This window comes from Dicentrarchus labrax, unplaced genomic scaffold, assembly GCF_905237075.1.
Source record: "Dicentrarchus labrax unplaced genomic scaffold, dlabrax2021, whole genome shotgun sequence".
In the NCBI taxonomy this organism is placed as follows: domain Eukaryota; kingdom Metazoa; phylum Chordata; class Actinopteri; family Moronidae; genus Dicentrarchus; species Dicentrarchus labrax.
The window spans coordinates 21,456,118-21,475,693 of NW_026136715.1; the positions used below are offsets into that span (position 1 = coordinate 21,456,118).

At 40.5% G+C, this 19,576-nt stretch overlaps 2 protein-coding genes across 5 annotated transcripts in view; one reads left to right on the forward strand and one right to left on the reverse strand.

The window, feature by feature from the left end:
• Nucleotides 1–2: 2 nt before the first annotated feature.
• On the reverse strand, nt 3–3,952 carry lrrc47 (leucine rich repeat containing 47). The gene is made up of 7 exons (XM_051424902.1): nt 3,349–3,952; nt 2,439–2,894; nt 2,232–2,348; nt 1,935–2,050; nt 1,399–1,501; nt 1,076–1,165; nt 3–739 (listed from the first exon to the last, which is right to left on the reverse strand). The coding sequence occupies exons 1-7, from the start codon at nt 3,916–3,918 to the stop codon at nt 533–535; spliced, it is 1,659 nt and encodes a 552-aa protein (XP_051280862.1). The 5' UTR covers nt 3,919–3,952; the 3' UTR covers nt 3–532.
• Nucleotides 3,953–4,552: 600 nt separating this feature from the next.
• cep104 (centrosomal protein 104) overlaps nt 4,553–19,576 on the forward strand; it is a 34,497-nt gene continuing 19,473 nt past the window's right edge. For 2 of the 4 annotated variants that reach the window (XM_051424894.1, XM_051424895.1), the window contains exons 1-12: nt 4,553–4,630; nt 5,812–5,938; nt 6,068–6,241; nt 6,813–6,951; nt 8,114–8,176; nt 11,091–11,167; nt 11,625–11,793; nt 15,415–15,570; nt 15,700–15,927; nt 16,697–16,912; nt 17,527–17,694; nt 18,534–18,707. In XM_051424894.1, coding sequence (XP_051280854.1) covers nt 5,826–5,938; nt 6,068–6,241; nt 6,813–6,951; nt 8,114–8,176; nt 11,091–11,167; nt 11,625–11,793; nt 15,415–15,570; nt 15,700–15,927; nt 16,697–16,912; nt 17,527–17,694; nt 18,534–18,707 — 1,677 coding nt within the window. In that variant the 5' untranslated portion in view covers nt 4,553–4,630; nt 5,812–5,825. Of the gene's footprint in view, nt 4,631–5,811; nt 5,939–6,067; nt 6,242–6,812; nt 6,952–8,113; nt 8,177–10,697; nt 10,819–11,090; nt 11,168–11,624; nt 11,794–15,414; nt 15,571–15,699; nt 15,928–16,696; nt 16,913–17,526; nt 17,695–18,533; nt 18,708–19,576 lie in introns of those variants that run through there. The other 2 variants (XM_051424896.1, XM_051424897.1) reach the window with 2 other exon arrangements.

Below are 19,576 nucleotides of genomic sequence, written 5' to 3' on the forward strand. Positions count from 1 at the left end.
TCTAAGTGTAATTCATAATTATTTGCTGCTGCTTAAAGGAAAAATGCCAATACTTTAAGTTGATAAATAGTCATACAAATCATCCAGTGGTACAGATAAGTAGACCAGTCCAAGTTTAAGTTAATGTCAGTTAAACAAAATTCATTTTACCAACAGGAAAGTTTGTAAATAATACAAAAATAAGGATCTTTTCACATACAGTATGCCATGTTGATCATGCTGTCAGGAAGTGGCAAAGAGATTTATTAAAGTATTACTACATGTGGTTCAAAAAGCTGTACATTAATCAGAAATGTTAACATTCGTCAACAGGCAACAATTATCACTAAAAATCAAGCGTCTGCTGAATTTTGTTTTAGTCACAAAAAAATCCGACAGGATCAGATTTTCTGGGCTCCCTGAAGTAAAGGGATGTAATTTTGTTGCGTGTTGTCAAAAGCTTTAATGCCCCACAATGTGAATCTGTTAAAATGACTTCATGTAGCACGTGAGTGGGTGTAAACATCAGAGGTTATCCGCATCATCATCACCACTACCAAATGACGTTCAAGTTGCTGACGTCGTTGGAGAGGTCGGTCTTTGACGGGTAGACAACCTTCAAGTTCCCGTCCTGGTCCAATGTTCGGACCTGCTGGATGATCAGTTCGCTGCCGGTTGGCTCTTGTGGGCCGTCCCCTTCGCCATCTGACCCCGCCTCCTCCTGATGCTCTGCGGTGAACTTGTTCAACTCTGCCATTTTCTGTGAAGAAACAGGAAATGCCCTTTAAATGCCTGTGTGTGATTTGTTACTGCTGATTGTGTACAACTGCAACACAGAAACTATGACACTAAATCTACAATATAAGAAAATAATCTACCAATTATCTCCTAGATGAAAACTCCAGAGGTTTCAAAATAAACACTCAAAAAGGTCAAACAAATCCAAAACAGGAAAACAGAGGTGAAGAAAGAGGGAGGCAGTGGACATAAAGATTATATACTAATTGTATACAGTATGGATTGCATGCTAATCGTCATTAGCAGTTAGTATAAAAAAAAAAAAAGAAAGAAAAGAGAGAGAAAAAGTGAAACTTACTACAATCAGAGCGTCCATGACATCTTTACATGTCTGCAGGCTGGTTCCACTCGTCACCTCCAAGAACAACTCTTTGGTCGTCTTCTTGATCTGTAAAGTACAATCAGCTGATTATGTAATTCTGCCCATGACCAGACACAGAGCCCAAAGTGTGGGCTACAATAAGACAATGAGGCACAAACAATAAGATGTATGTCAGTGTGTTATTGGGTTTTTTTTCTTCTGTCAGCATCAATGCCCAGCGTATGACAGCATTTAATATGAAATCCTCTCTTATGGGAGGACACAGTTATGATTACCAGGATGAAAATAGACATGCACACCTTGGTTTTCTCGCTGTTGGTTATAGGTGGGAATGAGATCACGTGTCCCTCTGCATCCACTAGGCAGGGATAGAGGGCCTTTCCCTGCAGAATTTGCAGGTACCTGTAAAATAATAGAATAGTTGAGAGACAACATTATAAAAGGCTTAAGCAAGTGTAATAGATGCATAGCAGGTGATGTTAACTTGAAATTATTGTAAGTTTCATTTGGTGTGTGTTGTTTTATCTGTGCATTAATCATAGATTGAAAAAAACATTGGTGGTATTGATGATTTTATAAGTCAATCATGTCAATTATCATAATCAACTATTTAAATATGCCATTAATACACATCAATAATCTTTAAATGGATCTTTAAATTCTATTTTCTTTTTGTCAGGCTCTGATTACAAGTACCTGCAGATACTGTGGTCCAACATACTTATACTGCCCTCATGTGTTCAAACCTAACAGCAACCAGGTTATGCAGATGTCTTGTGCAAGTCCAGCAGATAACTACTGGGGATCTTTCCAAAGCGCCATGAGTTGTACTTACTTGTGGAGTCCAGTGACGTTCTGCCTCTTCTTCTGCTTCCTCAGCTCGTCAGCCTCCAGCTGAAGGTGTCTTATCAGCTCGATGGCCGTCATCTCCTTCCGGCCCAGTGGCACAATCTGACAAACATTGTGTTCTTATGTGACATTCGGACGTTTCAAACATAAAAATAACAAAACTGATTTAATTTCATTATTATTTGATTTGATTAATGCAATTGATAGATTTTTAATGCCTGGCTGTCCTAAGAAGTGGATTCAAATCTGAAAATAATGAGCCAACCATTCTGCGTTAGCATACCTTCAGCTGGGTAGGTGGTTTAACATCATAAATCAGAGGAGCTTTGAGAAGCTGCACATCATGAGTTGCGATGGTTGCGGTGGTCCTTTTACCACACAAGTCATCGTGAAGCTTTGTCTAGAAAAATAAACAGGTGAGTCTTTTTCGGTGACAAAACTACACACTTGCGCACCAATGTATGCCACCTTGTGAGGGGATTGACCTTACCTGAGCCACCAGGAACCGTTTGAGAGCATTCCCAGAATTTAGGTTCATGCCTCGGACCACGCAGCACACCAAGTACGGCCGAACATCTTTCACCTCTGCACTCACTGTGACTTCCAGTGCCGTAGGGGCATCCGAAACATGGAGAACTCTCACCACTATCTTGTTCAGCTCCTCCATCTCATCCTGTTCGTCTGCCACCTTCTCCTTCTTCTTCCTCTGCTGCTGCCTTTTCCCCCTGTCTGCATTGCGACCCCCCTCCGCGTTACCTCCATCCTCTCCCTGTTTCCCTTTTCCTCTGAGGTAGTCGAGGATGGACTTGGTCTGGCAGCCGTTGACCATCTTCTCCAGACGTTTGTCGTTCAACTTGTTGCCTTTGAAGTTGATCTCTTTTAGCTTGGGGCAGTCGCTCAGATCGGAGGGAATCTCATTCAGCTTGTTGTTGGAGAGATCCAGCACCTGGGAAGACAAAACCAAGGGCATGAGATGGCAAAGAGCATCAGCTATGCCCAGTTTCAAGTGCTATGCAAGGGGAAAACAACAACAGAAAAGAGGATATTGCATTTAAGCTGGTTGTGTGGATGTTACCCACCAAACTCCGTTTGAAAACATGACATTTTAGTGATGCAATGCCCCATCAGCAAATGTAAACCTTGTTTACTATCATTTAAAATATACACCTAAACTAGTGATAGTTAGTAGTTAAATTCGGAGCACATTTGATCCACCCAGAAGAATTTTTTATTAAAGAAAATCACCACCACAAGACGACATGATATGTATAAGAGAGCTGCTTGGGGTATGGAATGTATTGTAAGTTATACGGGTGGACCAGCAACTCAAACACATTTATATAAATGATGTCGTATTGGTTATGTATGTGTTAAAGATCTGGGAGTGAGGTTCGGCCCACCTTGAGAGCAGCTAGCTTGTGAACATCTCCACTCAGCTGGTCGATGGAGTTGTCAGAGGCGACCAGTGAGCTGAGGAGATCTAGCTTCTCGGAGTAGAAATCAGCGGGGAAACCAGTGATGCGGTTCTTGGAGATGTTGATGGTGGAGAGCTTGGTGCACTGGCTCAGTCCCTCTGGCAGGACCTCCAGGCTGTTACAGCTCACGTTGAGAGTGTTAAGCTCCCTTAACTGAGTGATTCCCTCTGGCAAAACCCTGAGGTTGTTGACTGAAAGGTCCAGGACCTTCAGGGACTTGAGGTTGCCGACGACATTCGGGATGGAGGCTAGCTTGTTCCTACACAGGATGAGGCTTTGGAGGTTTGTCAGATGCTGGATGTCCTCGTGGATCTCAGTCAGACTCGGGCACTGGCTGACCTCCAGATAATTCAGCAGTGTGAGGGAATAGATATCAGAGGAGAGACCTCCATTAGAGGAGATTCTCTCGTCGACAGCTGGACCCTGTAAAACCAGTTCACGTCTCTTCCCTGTCGCTGCTTTCTCTATTTCTGGCCATTTCTCCATGTCATCCATGCTGCTAGTACTCTTGTCAAAATAGCCGAGACAATAAAGTACACGATATCCGTTTAAATATTTCAAAATAAATTGAAATATTCTGGTCATTTGGATTTTTGCGTGGTAAATGTGCATTTTTGTGTCAATATACCGAATCATTATAATCAAAACATGACTTAAATAACTCATGTATTAAGAAGGATTATTATTTCTTTCAAAACTTCAAGTATTAAAGAATTGTGAGCTCGGTGCATCTCTTATTAACTTGTGGTAATTTTTTTATTTATTTATTTAGTCTAACATTTATATCACGAGTATTATATATGCTGCAATATTAGAAGAGCTAACGAGTTTGATGTTACCGCTTTATACCGTGCTTTTATTTTGGAGCCAAAGGATTGACTTCCTGAAGTCGACGTATGCTCCGCTCCACCCGATGACCGGAAGGAAGTTAGAAACGCATTATAAAATGTATTTTGAATGTTTATCGATATTAACTTGTCTCAAGACTTAGGCAGAATACATAATACACCCAAAGCCGTTAAATTTGGATTTAACTAATAACTGCTAAAGTCAAAAACGAGCTACAAGTGTATAAAACTACATTGACTACAATCCATTGCGACTGACGACACTCCTGCCATTGCGCATGTCCGCGCTGGTTGTTGTCAGCGGTGGTTATGGAGATGCGATGGGAGTACGAGCTGTCAACATTACGGTGATGTTTGTGGTAAGATTTCTTTGAAATACAAGCAGGAAAACTTATATTTACTCTGAAATGTATAACAACAGAAGGTAGGACATAACGAATGACAGTTGTCAGCACCTTTGTGGGATTTTAGCCGGTCTAAATACCTTTATAATACAGCCAGTGTAAGACTAGCCATGTTGGCTGATTGAGTAGTTAACAGTTAGCTAGCTAATGCCCCCCGCGCAGCATGTGCAAGTCAGCAAGAATGACTGTCCTACCCAAGGGGGGGGGTGCCATATCGAGGATAGTTTATTTTACCTAAAGAGAACCACACGCCAAACTTCATGCTGTAAACTGGCCTTTTAATTTTTTCTGTTTTATGTGACAGAGATAAACCCCTCAGCAAATCTTTAAGCCTCTTGCACCCGTACTTACAGCTACTGACGTACCTTCAGTACACATAAATGATGAATAAAGGCCAGACTGACTGCTACATAGCCAAAGGTTGTTTAGTCTGAACAATAATAGTCTGAAAGTTATTCTGTTTCTGTTAAATTCATGAAATATGTTGTTCCTATTCTGTTCTTTAGTAATTACTGCCTAATTGCTGACAAGTTTGTTGAGCATCATTTGGTCAAAACGTGTAGTGACATTAAACAGTTCTGACTGTATTATTATATTAATATTGCGTTGGGTTGTAAGTGGTTTAGCTGGACAGATGGACAAAGTGTTTTGGCAGTCCTCTCGAGTTTATTCTGGGTTGGGTGCAGTTTTCAGTACTAGTGGTAATACCTAACCTATACTTCTTTTTAAATTACTTTACCTTGAGAAATATACACATTTATTTCTACTAAGGAATTAACTACTATTTAGGTAAGGACTATTTTTTAATTCAGAAAAAAAAGTCAAAGTTGTCAAATGTTGAATAGGAGCCCCCATACAAGAGCAATGCTTAAAGAAAATGCAGTCCAAAATTGGCTATATTTAATTCTGAAACAATCTGATCACAAGTAATTAAACTGGACTGAAAATATCACACTGAATGTACTTGGTGTACTTTATAGACACGTTATGTCCAGGTCTGTAAAATAAGTAAATTGTTGAATCACCCTGAACATCATCTTTACATTTATCATAGTCACTAATTGAATTTCTTTCTGCTATTTCAAATATTAAATGTGAGAAAAATAAAATGTCTTCTATGTGTTCTTTGTGATCAGTTTCTATCAGAGGGATGCCCAGAAAGATAGGATTCATTGTGGTCAACTCTTCAAGTCATGAGGACAACTTCAGTGCCAAGGAGCTCATGGTCCATGCACCCACAGTCAATGGCTGGAGATCCAGCAGGTACATTAACACAAACGCATGTCACATTTCATTCATGGCAACATTATGCTATGCAAAAGCAAATCATTATTTTATGAATGGCAGTTTTCTTTAAACACTCAATGTTGTGTGAATCAAATATTCCTGCAGGCTGTGCTCCTACCCTCAGCACATCACCCTCCAGCTGGTGGAGAGAAGTAGGGTGAGGAAGCTGCAGCTGCTAGCCCACCAGTACCTGATCCCAGCAAAGGTGGAGTTCCATATTGGAGACACCCTTCCTGAAACCGGCAGCCCAGGGTTCCCTGGGCAGCTTCGCAGACTTGGGTGAGACTGCAGACTCGGCCAGGCTTGGTTTTGACATTTTTTTTATACACAACTGCACAAACATAAACATAGGTTGTTTTTGTTGTTCAGGTGTTCAAGTGACCAGTACTGTCAGCAGTTTTTTATCTGGTGTGGACAGGCACCTGGTAATGATGCTCCTTAGACACCCTGCTTTGTTCCTTTGATCTGGTTTTGATTTTGGGTCTAACTGACCGTACCATGAAGGGAAGCTCTATGGTAGTCATATTGGATCTCCAAAGGGCATTCAATAGTCGAAGTTTTAGCATTTTACCAGATGTTGATGGGATGGTTTCTGTTCTTAAGGCCATAAGTTGCAGGGTCCCTGAGGGGAGTGTGCTCGGGCCAAAATACGTGCACGTTAGCAATGATATGTCATTGCCCTTGCTCAAAGCACTGACTAACAACTGGAATAGGTCCCCATGTGCTGCACAGGTGCTGCTCACTGCTACGAAACATCTAGTATGAATCACTCCATATAGATAAATAAAATGTACAGTATATCATGCATTTTAGTCTTCTGTATGTCAGCAACACTGTACTTTCACCACAGGTACGTGTCTTTGTCGGACAACGAGAAGACAGGCTTCAAAGCTCGGGAGCTGAAGTCGGTGCATGTAGACGCCATCGGAACGTACCTGAGAATAACCTTCCACAGGAACCATGTCAACCGTTACAATAACTACAATCAGGTACTCCGCTAGATTGGAGCGACGCACCTACACCACCATTTCACTACCAAGAACTTTTGCCTGGTACAGAAGATTGATCCAAACTGTGAGCCACTTGGTTTATGTGGACGAGTTAGGTTACATTGTTTAAAAGACATCAGATCATTAACAGCTGTTCTAGATGCAGCGTTTTCTGTTCTTTTAAACATTAGTTTTTTAGATCATTTAAAGTTTACATTTTAAAGACTAGTGTAAATGTGGCTGAAAATGAACAATTTTAGGGTAATTTGAGAGGGATTACAGTATATCTCATGAAGATAGTTCTTCAAACTGTGTGGCTTCTTTTAAAATAACCAGCAATGAATGTGATTTAATAGGTGCAGGTCTTTTTTTTAAACATTTAAAGGTTTCTATTTACAGATTTGTAACTTGAATTAGAGTTTTCAAATTCAGTTCCAGGTAGCAAGGTCTTTGAAACCTTCTTTTTAGGATAAGACTGATTTTATTCTTTATTTTTTTCTTCCTACAAATCCCATGAAAAGACCATGAAAATCTCTCAGTACTTCCCTCCCTTGTCTATGACACTCTGCCCCAAGCTCCATTTGTGCCTACTGAAGATTTAAATCTTTAAAAACAGGTAACAGATATATAGGTTAATTTTTAATCAGGCAAAATAATTTTCTGAAAATGCTGGGCACATTAAACAAACAGGAGTAAATAGTGGATTTGTTAGGGACTCCTTACAGACAAAGATGAATACACATTTGGTGCTTTATTCAGTATTTACAGTAACAGGAAAGTTTATGTTGGATTGACTCAGAATAAACTCAGAATAAAGAATAAAGTGTGGGTTCATGGTAATAAAATAATGTGTCACCTAGTGCAACAGTGTGGCTTATTTAGGTATTTTTGGACAACAATGAAGCTCTCTGGCACAGAGGAAAAAGTTAAGCTTTGACTACACAGTCATTACTTTGTTGTTAGTTTTGGTCTTTTCATATGATTTGTTGACGATGAAAATACAGATATTGAACATCACCAGCTCTATGCATTAAACTGCAGTAAAATAGTTCAGCTATTACCACCCAGCACTCACTCATTTATCACATGCATTGATTTTTGATTTTCTCACGCAGTTATGTTTCATTCAACCACCGCACCAACCATCTGTTTGTGATTTCAGGTTTCTTTGGTTGCCATTAATGTTCTGGGAGATTCTTTGGATGGGAATGCTTTTAACACAATTGTAAGTGAGCACTCTCCTTCACCTGTCACCCATCACTTAACTTACATCTGCACAGCAGTAGATGGCGATGTTGCGCTGTGATTTTGTGAGACATTGCTCTGTCATCAGTCACTTAGAATAGGGCTGATTGACATTTCCTCATCCATCCACTGATGTTGCACTGTGACAGTTTGAACTTTTGGCAGGTCAAAGTCTTCCTCACATATCTTATATCATATACAGTTTACATATATATATATATATATATATATATATATATATATATATTTCTATTACCTGTCCATATGAGTACACAAAAATAATACCTACATGATATAATGCAAATTGAGTACAATGGCCCTGAATAATGTGAAGCTTAAAATTAGCTGAGACTATGTCAGAGAGTTGTTGATTTCACTTATTTGTACCCTTTGAGGCAGTATTTGATGGTGTTGTATTATTAGAAAATGACATGGAGAGGATATACTGGCTTACATAGCTATATTATGTAATAGATACATTGCATAGATGTTATATGCAGTATTTATACAAAGTCACTGATCCAAAGATACTGTATAAGTGTGTCTATATGCACACGTGTTAACCCGAATAGTGTGTGTGTGTAGGTGTGTGTGTATATGTGTCAGGAATGTAGTAATGAGACACAAAGGGGGGACAGTATGTAATCACACAGGAGGCCTTTAGTTTGCCAGTGTAATCAGATAGTCCTGCAGATGGACAGGTCCTGGAAGAGAGGGAGCACCTTAAAACACACACAGACACAGAGACATGGAAAGACATGGACACACACTCGCACAGATTCCAATGAACAGGCTGTGCATTGTTGCTCCATTAATCCGACTCTGAGCACCTCCACCGCAGCGGTGATCTTGCTTGGAGGGTCGGTTGGATCTTGTTCTCTTATATGTGTTCCGTGGGTGGAAGTTGTGTTTGTCCTGTGGAGGGAGACTGTGGTGTGGATACAGTGAGAATTATTCAAGCGTCAGTTCATTCAAATTGTTTTGGGTTTTTTACATTTTTTTTAGGCTTTTATTGTCTTTAATCAATAGTGACAGCTGAAGAGTGACAAGAAAGGGGGGAGAGAGAGGGGATGACACGCAGCAAAGGGTCACAGGTTGGATTCAAACCCATGGCTACTGCAGCAGCCATGGGTTTGTCCAGGTTTTGCGAGATCTGTCTTTGAGATGTCTCTGGACTTTACACTGCTGAGAAAGCACAAGCTTTTTTTGAGCCTGCTCTAACTTTTTATTTATTTTTGTGGTATTTACATTTTACTACCATAAATGGCAGTGTAACAGGCATTAATCACAGCAGACATTTTGACTTTTTGTAATAGGAACAGCACATGTGTATTAACACTCTGTGTGTCGCAGTAAGTCATGACGGTCTGACAGTGAGCAAGCATGCACAATACCAGGATCTTGAAACTGAAGCAGTTACACTCAGCCATCATTCATTTTATTGTTTACATCTTTGCTTTTCATACTGTGACATGTCAAAATGTGTTCCTGCTCTCCCACTCTCATTAAACAAGTCATTTGTGATCCCTTGAATTGTACAGATAATCCTCAGACGTGTTTTTGTTATTATTTACACATTTATTTTCTGGTTTTATTATAGGTTGTTGAGCTCCACTGTTTTTTTCTGCTTTCTTTGCTCACAGACAGACTTTCACTGGGTTTTCTAGCGGCCTCTTTCATGGAGATGCCCTGTCCTTCTGAATAGTTTACAGAACACACTGTCACCTTTTTTCATTGGGATTATTCCTTTGTTGAAAAGTAGTAGCAGATAACTGTTCACTACCTGAGGATTTGTCCAGAGCAACAAGGTACATTGTTTCTCAATTGAGAATTTAAACCTAATTTTTAAATTCTGTTTCGTTAGAGCTGTAACAACTAGTCAATTGGACAATTGGCCAATTAACCAATTAGTTGTCAACTATTTAATTAATCATCAAACATTTTGACAATTGATTAATCTTTGTGAGTCATTTTTTAAGAGAAAATGCCTGCATTCTCTGGTTTTAGCTTACAATATTTCCTTGTTACTTTAGTCCTATATGACAGTAAACTGAATATCCTTGGGTTACGGACAAAACAAGACATTTGAGGACTTCAATTGGGCCTCAAGATTTTTCACCATTTTCTGACAATTAATGGAGACAAACAACTCATCGATTAATCCAGAAAATGATCAACAGATTAACTGAAAATGAAAACAATCAATTACCAGTGCCAACTAAATTCCATCAGTTCTATTGTATTGGGGTGGTGGCAGAAAGAGACAAGACATTTAAATCCAATACTATCTGAATTTCTGTCTGTCAGTGACAAATAAAGATGGTGTAACATTAACACTTTCAAATAGGTTTGTAACATATCAATCCATCAAAACACATTGGGCCTGTAATTTAGCTTCTCATTTCAAGGAGAATAACTACATGCTGTATAATAATAATCAAAGTGTACAATATTGTCCTTGTTCCTACTTATTGCTGGCTAACAGAAAGTGGTTCTCTGCTCTACCAGGAAGTTTGTCCTGCTTCATATTGAATGCTGTTGCTCATAAAGTTCTGCAATAATGATGTCATCAATAGACAGTGTCCTGTTCTCGTAATGATTGGCCACTTTTTCACATTTCAGGTGAGAGCAGTGGATTACAAGTCTACATATTTGGCTTTACCTTGGAGGTGTTGATTAACGATTGGTTTTGGGGTGTGTGTACAATTGTAAGGGCCAGGGAGTTTTGGTGAAGTCATTCTGGCAGTGTTTTGGTCAGTTTTAAGGTGAGGGTTGAAGTTGAGGATCACCTTAAAGCTAATGGGATTAGAAGACAATGGTCAGGTCTTCCTGAGCACAGTAATACAAGAGTATATATGCACGTGTGTGTAATTTGTCCATCTGTTTACCCCCAGCCAAGCAGAGAGCAGCTGATCGAACACTACCTCAACAGTACCCAGCTGGAAGCAGCCTTGGACACGACCTTCATGGGGTGAGGCTAGGCCATTGAACCCTGGTTTCTTTGTCTTGTGACAATAACATTGTTCAACAAAGCCATTTCGTCTGGAAGCCAACCAATAAGGCATTCAAGGTCACTCGCATTTGAAGACAATGCAGGTGGCCGCCCATGAAAAGAGGAAAACACATTTCGAAATTGTTTTTTTCTTTTAATATATCAACCCCCAAGAGATGTTTCACCTCAGGGTCTCACTCCTTGGGGGGTCAGTCAGTGTTTTTCCCCCTTTCATCAGGAATTGCACAATATTGAGCCCATTTAATGGATGATGACACATTTTAAACTGGCATTATCTCTAATGAATTCAGGGACTAAATCAGCTGTTGTGTTTTCTATAGTGTAACAAGCTCAGACCTCACAAAACAAGTGTGTTTTAATATTTCTCTTTATTTCATGTTTCAAATGTTTCTTTGTGTGCTTGTCTTGCACCCAGCAAATGTGAATCCATCTCCCCCTTGGACGACCTGGCCTTCGACATGTACCAGGACCCCGAAGTTGCACACATCATCCGTCTCCTGGACCAAAAGAAGCAGGAAATGGTCCGGCAGGAGAAATACGAGCAGGCCAAGAATCTGAAGCAGGCCATCGCAGACCTGCAAAAGGTGCTGTGGTTGCTGGGAGACAGACTGGGTGGCTTCAATACACTGACACCAAATATTTGCTCATGTTTGAGCAATATGCACCACAAATACCAGGATGTGTTCTCTCTGCAGTGAGAGCATTTAAGAGTCTTAATGAATCACAGTCTGAAAAAAAATATATAGGGCCAACAGAAGATTTAAAAGTACTCAATTAAAACAAATACAGCGTTTTAATTAGTGAGCTTTACAGATGTTGGTAGATGTATTGTTAGGTGCCAGACTAGATGTTTTCCCCCGTTTTTTTTTTTTTATGCTCCCTTAAGCTGGCCAGCTCTACCTGCTGTAGTTCTACCTGAAAAATTTTGTTTTGCAAATTTGGCACTCTGTTTCATTCACACTTAACATTTTCCTACACTGCTGGACTGTAAAGTGTTAGTTTTGCATGAAAAGTAAAGGGACGAGCTGCCGCTGAACAGTGGATCCAGTTATATTAATATAATCTGAGGTTGGACTGCAGCATTTAGCCACGACAGTTGCAATGTTAACGGGGTTTGGAGAATGCGTCTTTGTTTCAGTACAAACGCGAAGTACGGCCAACACACAGACACACTAGCACACCCATGCTAAATATCCCTGGGTACTGGAAGAATGTACAGTTCTACAGTAGAATAGATTAAATGGAGTAGATTTTGGAAAAAAATATTTATCTTTATTCCCAGATTTCAACCTCATTCTGTACCAGTGGTGGAATGTAACAGAGTACATTTACTCAAATACTCTTACAATTTCTACTTACTTTCTGCTCCACTACATTTCAGAAGATTTTCCTTTTTACTCCACTACATTTCTCAGTTATAGTTACTTTGTAGATTAAGATACATTAAGATTTACAGCTGTTTACTCAGCCAGCTACAATATTAAAATGCTTCTCTTACACATGAATATATCAATAATAATAATGCAATATAAATATAATAATAGAGATAATAATAATAATATTGATATAATATCAATACAAACACTGAAGAGGACTTTTGATGAATTAAGGACATATAGCTGACACTACTTTTACATTTTGATTGCAGAGCCTTTACTTCTGGTGGGGTAGTTTTTACACTGTGGTATTGCAACTCTTACAGGGTTCCCACGCGCCCTGGAAAACCTGGGAAATTTAGAGACTAGTTTTCAAGTCATGGAAATACTTGAAAATGTAATAAAATGACCAAATATCCTTGTCCTGGAAAATTTAAATGTTATTTTATCCCCTCTTTCAGATGGTCTGTGTAAGCCTGGGTGTGTATCCTGTCGGTAGGACACTTCAGAGCGGGTTAACATACATGAAGTGTAACAAACCTGTGGAGATCTTTTCAGCGTAGAGTAGTCAGTGTTATGGTTAAAACTTTAGTAACCTGTAGTCAATTCACAAGAGACTGTTGCTCAGCTCCACTGAGACTACAGCAGAAAAATGAGCTGTGGTGAGAATTGTCAAGGTGTACCACCAAAGCGAGCAGATGCGAGTGTTGACCACTTACCTGTAATGAACCTGAGACACTTCATTGTGAACCTGCATCATTTAACAAGGAGGAATAAAACTGCAGTTCCACGTTAATAGTAGACGTACCCTTACATTATATGACTGTCAGTGAGTGCAGTCCTGTGTTGTCAGAAAAAATCCTGGAAAATGATTTCTTAAGAAGAGTGGGGACCATGTTTTACTTAAGTAAAGGATCTGAAAACATCTTCCACTACGGTTCTGGACTCCTTTCAGAAACTGGCTGTTATATTCATACTTTACGTAGTGTTTCTAAAATAAGCCATACATTTAAGGGACATAATTCAGGTCCAGCTATCACCATCCGCCCACTGCCACTGTTACCAATATACATTTTTCTTCCTTGCAAATCTCAACTTTGTGTAGCTCGTTTTCTTTTTTTAACAGATATCCATTGCAATTTCACCACTGTTTGTAACAGTAGTTGTTAAACATTGTTCAGATTCCTGTTACTGACCTCCTTTGTATATATTGTTACCATGCTGACCATGAATTCTTAATAAGCTCAACAGCTGCGGTGATTGTCCTCCGGTAGTGTCTCTCCCATTCCCAACCGCAAGCCTTTCTGTAACTAGATAACACACATACACACTAGCATCTTGTGAGCATGGCATATTAGCATTGTGGACAAAGCAGTTGCAAACGTGGTCATGCTGAAAATCCCTTGTCATCGCACCTTCAGGATGTCAGTGGGTGGTTTTTGATGTTACACGATATCAGAAAACACATGACAGAGAAAGAATAGGACTGAAGACAGAGAATAGGACTGAAGACAGAGAATTGGCCTTCCGGCTTGAAGGAAGCGGAGGGGCTTATCGAGTAGAAATAACTACATGCTGGAGATCCTAAATATGAATGGAGAAACAGCTACCATGTTTATAGCACCACTTGGTTTTGTCCAAAAGAGAATAAAGAATCACTAGCCGTTGATGTTCAGACTGTGTCGCTTGGCACCTGGTTAGCAACTTGATTCAGCCTAATGGAACTTCCTCACAAAGACATTACGTGTTTGACTTACTGGAAGTTGTTGTCAAATTTCCAGCCTGTAAATCTTAATGATTCACCATGTGGCACACTTACTGTTATGGGGCACCAGGGCTGTATTATTGGGCAGAGCAGTGTCAAACCCCAAACCAGCTCCAGTTAGGTTTTAAGGATAATTCTGGTTAATTACAACTTGGGTCTTATTTATGTAGTTTTTGGAAGTTTCTGTTGGTTATGATAACACTGTGCTGTCACCACAGTAATTGCTGAGATCTGAAAGCACAGTGAGGTCAGTGTAATGAGGTCTGAGGCCACAAAAAAACACAAGCATACAAGCTGACAATTTAGCCACATTATCGGTCACTAAGTCACTTTATTCTGAGGTAAAACTGAAAGTGAGTGCACCTGGAATGTTGTTAATAATCTCTCATTACACAGGAAAACGGCCCAACTGCATAAAGTACAGCAGGTCAAAGTTGAACCAGTCAACCTGTAAACTGTGGTGGGTGTTTATACCTCATAGATTGGGTAGTAACTTTAACGTTCACCTTTGTTTTCTCTCCCAAGTAAGTTCGACTAACCTGGGGTTTTTCTGGAACCTGTGTGATTGTCTGACTGCTCATGTTTCTTGCCCCGGCCTCTTTAGTAATGTCACTGCATTCCCAGATCTCAGCAATTAAGTTGGAGAGTGCAATGTTATTAATACCAGTAGGCATGAAAATAAGATCAAAATTGTAATAAACTTGAATGATCTTCTAAGAAAACATCACACCAAGAACTAGACCAGAGTAGATGGAATTGTATTTAAGACCAGGACCAAACAGTCCAAACAGTGTACAGATTCTATCTTTCCGAAGAGTGATTTATGTTTCTACATGCAGTAGATATAACAGCAGAAGCTCTTCTCTCATCTTCAAGATGAGTACAGATGGTGGACAATAATCGCTTAAACTGTCAGCAGTGCTTGGTAGAAATAGTAAACATCTAATAGAGTTTTAATCAATGCATAAACTGACATGAATCCACACATCATGAGGCCATCCAGTGTAGGCTCACTGTGGGACTACAGGACTGTCTTAACCTCTCTTTGTCGCGGGCTCTTCCAGGTTGGGGAGCGTTTGGCTCGATATGATGTGGAGAAGCGATGTGCCATTGAAAAAGAAGACTACGACCTGGCCAAGAAGAAGAAGGAGCTGATGGAGGAGTACAGGAGGAGCGTCTACCAGCAGCTGGAGGTCCACAACCTGCTGGACATGGAAATGGTCAGTCACCAATCACTGACGGCGATGCTTTACCTGTGTAGTAACAAAAAAATAACAAAAAAGATATATTTCTGACCAAGGTGTTAGACAAGATGAGCCTAAACCTATGTCCTCTTATCATGTCACCAGATCATGAAGGCAGCAGATTCATCCCCAGCTTATGATCCTCCCTCACTTCAGCCCTCTCCAGGTCACCGTTCAGTCCCCACCAAGCTGCTTGTTTCCACAGACACGTTCAGGAAGGAGAAAAAACCAAACGCTCCTCAGAACCAAGAGTCAGACGCAGCAACTGTTGCGCCAAAACCAAGCAGCCATACTGACACATCGTGCACCCCTGCTGCTGTACCCAATATAGACGTAAGTGCCACTTTATCAAACACCTGCAGACACTTTAACAATAACAGCTTGTCTAGTACTCATTTGTTGAAGAGCATGGATGGTCTGTGATCTAATTGTAGATAGCTGTACCTGTTGCTTGTTCTGCATTCATGAATTCCTGTATTGTTGTAAAAAATTATCTAGACCACTGCAGCACCTTGGGAACACATCTACTGCCTTAAGCCTCTGTAGTGTTGGAACATAGGGAGATTATGACCAGCAGGGGCTTTTATGCTTTACTCACCACCTACTGAGACTAGCCCTACTGTAGGTTTGGGTTTCACTATTTAATTAAAAGCGTGCAACAGTTGGCTGACTCCAGCGGCTGCCAACCTGGCCTCAAGGCAGCGCTTTGAGCCTTGTACGAGGCAGCAGGGTGCCAGTTGGCACTTGGGTACAGGAGACAGTGCTGACTGGATGGAGCTTGCGTTCGTATAGATGGGGTTAAACTTTCATTGTCATTGCGATGTTGACTGATCGACCTATTGAGTAATCAAATACTGGTGAAAGTTAGTGAAAAGAACAAGGATAGAGGTGATCAATTTTTCAAAAGTGTGGACATCGTTTTCTGGCTTGAAAGCATAGATTAGTTTTCTTTGAGCCTTTGAACTGAGGGATCGCTGGGAAATGTATAATATTGTGTGTTATGCAGCACCTATAAATATAATAAAACAAATGTATGTTGGATATGTATGTACATATTATATTCCAGGGTTCAAATACCAATGTTATTATCTTGTCCTGTCAGGTTACCAGTGTGCCTTATGATGAGAGGCCGCTGCCAACCCTCCAGAGGAAAGACGTGCCTGTTGAGGATGTCCAGAGCCCTGCAGAGCAGCACTCGCCCCGACCTGATGCCCAAAGGACTCCACGCAGTCCAGAAATGATCGGAGAGCCAGAGCCACTGACAGAGAAGGCCCAGAGAGAGGCTAGTCTTCCAATAGAAGTCTACGGAGAAAGCCTGGTAAGGAAAAAAAACGCTGGAAAAACATAGCTAGCTAAGCAAGGGTTTTACTGCGTCTTGGGTTTTTATTTCTACATATGTACTTTTACTGGACTGCTTTTTGGTCTCCCCTCAGAATATTCTGTACTTTGTACTATCGCCCTGTTTTAGCTCCTCCAGATACATTTGCATCGGCATGTATGTCAGCAGATAAGTAATATAATAGTAAGATACGACAATACAGAAATGCCAAAGATATGTTTGAGGCTAGGTTGTAACTTCTTCCTGTCTGCTGTGTGGTGCTGGGCAGGTATTGTGCTGTTTCTTTTGGTTGAGTTTTTTGATGAAAACCATTGCCTGCAGCTGCTGGAAAATAGGTCCCTGAGAGTGGAATTTGTGGGCTGGAAAATCAGTAAAAGTAATCTGCTAAATGGGGATAAAACACTCTCCCTAGAACTTGGGAACTGCTGAGAGAGGACATTTTTCACATTATATATAACATTGGCAGATATTTGATCTATATACATTACACAACATATTTGCAAATCTCCATCCATATCTGTTGTAATACCCACACAACTGTGATATTTGTGCTAACCCAACCCCTTAGCTAATTGTCCTCTCTTCTTTTCCAGGTAGCTGGGGCATATTCTAAAACCTGGTCCTACAGAGAAGACGCTCTCCTGGCTGTGTACAAGAAGCTTTTGGAGCTTTCACCCACTACCCCCAGGGAGGAACTAAAAAACACGATAAGAGCTGCAGTCTTCCTGGTCAAGAAGGCCCTCCTGGATAAAGTGTCATCTGTGAGTCATGTCCTCTAAATAAAATGATCTTGGTGTGGATGTCCAAGTTAACTGAACAGAAACTGCTGCCAGTAAAGCAGCCTCATTAAGGTGGATATGTTTACTTTGTCTTCTTTTAATCATGTTCTCTGGATTCCAGTTGCAAACAGAAATAACGTTCATGTTAGTTCACACACTCTCACATGTACACTCTTAACAATGTTCCCCCTGTACCAAATGCAACCCCAGTTCTCTCTCCCGTTCTGGCTTCCTTAAAAAAACAGTTTTGACAAGGATGGCCTTGTAACCCCTCTCTGGCAGTCATCTATGGCTTGTATGGTAATGAAAAGGCTAGTGGCTCAATAATTCTAGTGATTTATTTTCCTAGCTACATTGATACACGGAATACTCCATTAAGATGGTTAGTGTGCTGCTCCACAAATGTCAGTTGTATTCATGTTAAGTACACCTTTCTCTGGGAACTCGGTGATCTAAGCATTACATCCTGGGACTGCCCTGGGTGTATGTTATATGTAATTCCGGTCTAAATGTTTTTAGTAGAAACAAAATTCCACAAATATTGACAATGCTCTGGTAATTAAAATGACCTGTAAAAAAAAAGCAGGTTAGCAGGCGTCTTTGCTTTTCGGTCTGATATGTCTGGTTGGCTTGCTAGCGAGTACAAAAAAACAAAAACACATTATAGCTACTCACTGCCACCCTCCATCTGCATACTCTAACCAACTCAAACTAAACATTGCCAAGTCTAGCCTCTCTGCTAATTGACATCACCCCAGTGTTAGCTTTTCTTGGAAAGTCCACTGAGTTTGGCACTAAATGTCCACTGGCTCCCTCCTTAGGTTTTCCACGCCTCCTTGAAGCTCCTGCGGCTACTGCTGAGCCAGCTGATCCCAGGACTGGGGCTGGGCCGGGCTGAAGTGACCCACTGCCTGGAGCAGACCTGGCCCAACCTGCTGGCCAGGACTGGAGAGTCAGCCAGCCGCCTCCGGGCCACAGCCACTGGCTTTATACAGGTACTGTAACACACTGGACTGACATGATTATCTGGTACCAGTGGCACCAGTTGATTTCCATCAACCATTTGCTTCTTGTCTGCCTGCCCTCTGCATCCTTAGCAGTTGTGCTTTGACTGAAGAGAAGAGGATTTTGCAATCTGCCTTCAATCCCTCGACCGTCTTCCCTTGTGTAGAGCTCTGTGAAAGCTTTTGTCTGTCATGAAATTCTCTCTCTCCTCCTTTTTTACTCCACAGAACAACATCTTATTGTGCAAGCCAGCAGATTCCTTATTAAAAACAGTGTCAACATGCAATGTTAAATTTACTGATGCTGTTTTTGTTGTGCGAGGTGCACATTATCTCACTTGTTTTTATTATATGTCTAATTGAAGTTATGGTCTTTTCTTGATATTACATATCTACACATACCAACAGGGTAGAATTCCTGTCATCTTTTGATAAACACAAACAAGTTTTAGTAACCTCCCTATCCCATGAGGCAACTCTCAAGAGTGGGACATTGACAAAGACAGCATGACTGCAAGCCCAAACACATTACACATCAACTTAGCAGCAATAAAAAAAACCTTTAAATACATACAATAGTTTTAAATAATGAGGATTTACAATATTAGATTTAGAGGAGTGAGAATTATAGTACACTGGCTTTCTCTGGGAGTGACACTCACCATTCATGTATAAAAAGATTAAACATAACAGTACAACCACTACAGTGTGCTCACAGAGTAGTCATTCACAGAAGATGAACAATGATCCAGTATTGTCCTACCTCACTTATCCATATGCCATAGAAAGCCCCAGCAAAACCAGAGCTTTTAGCATGCTCCTGCTCCAGAAATTCAAAAAAATAATGTCAATAATGTCAA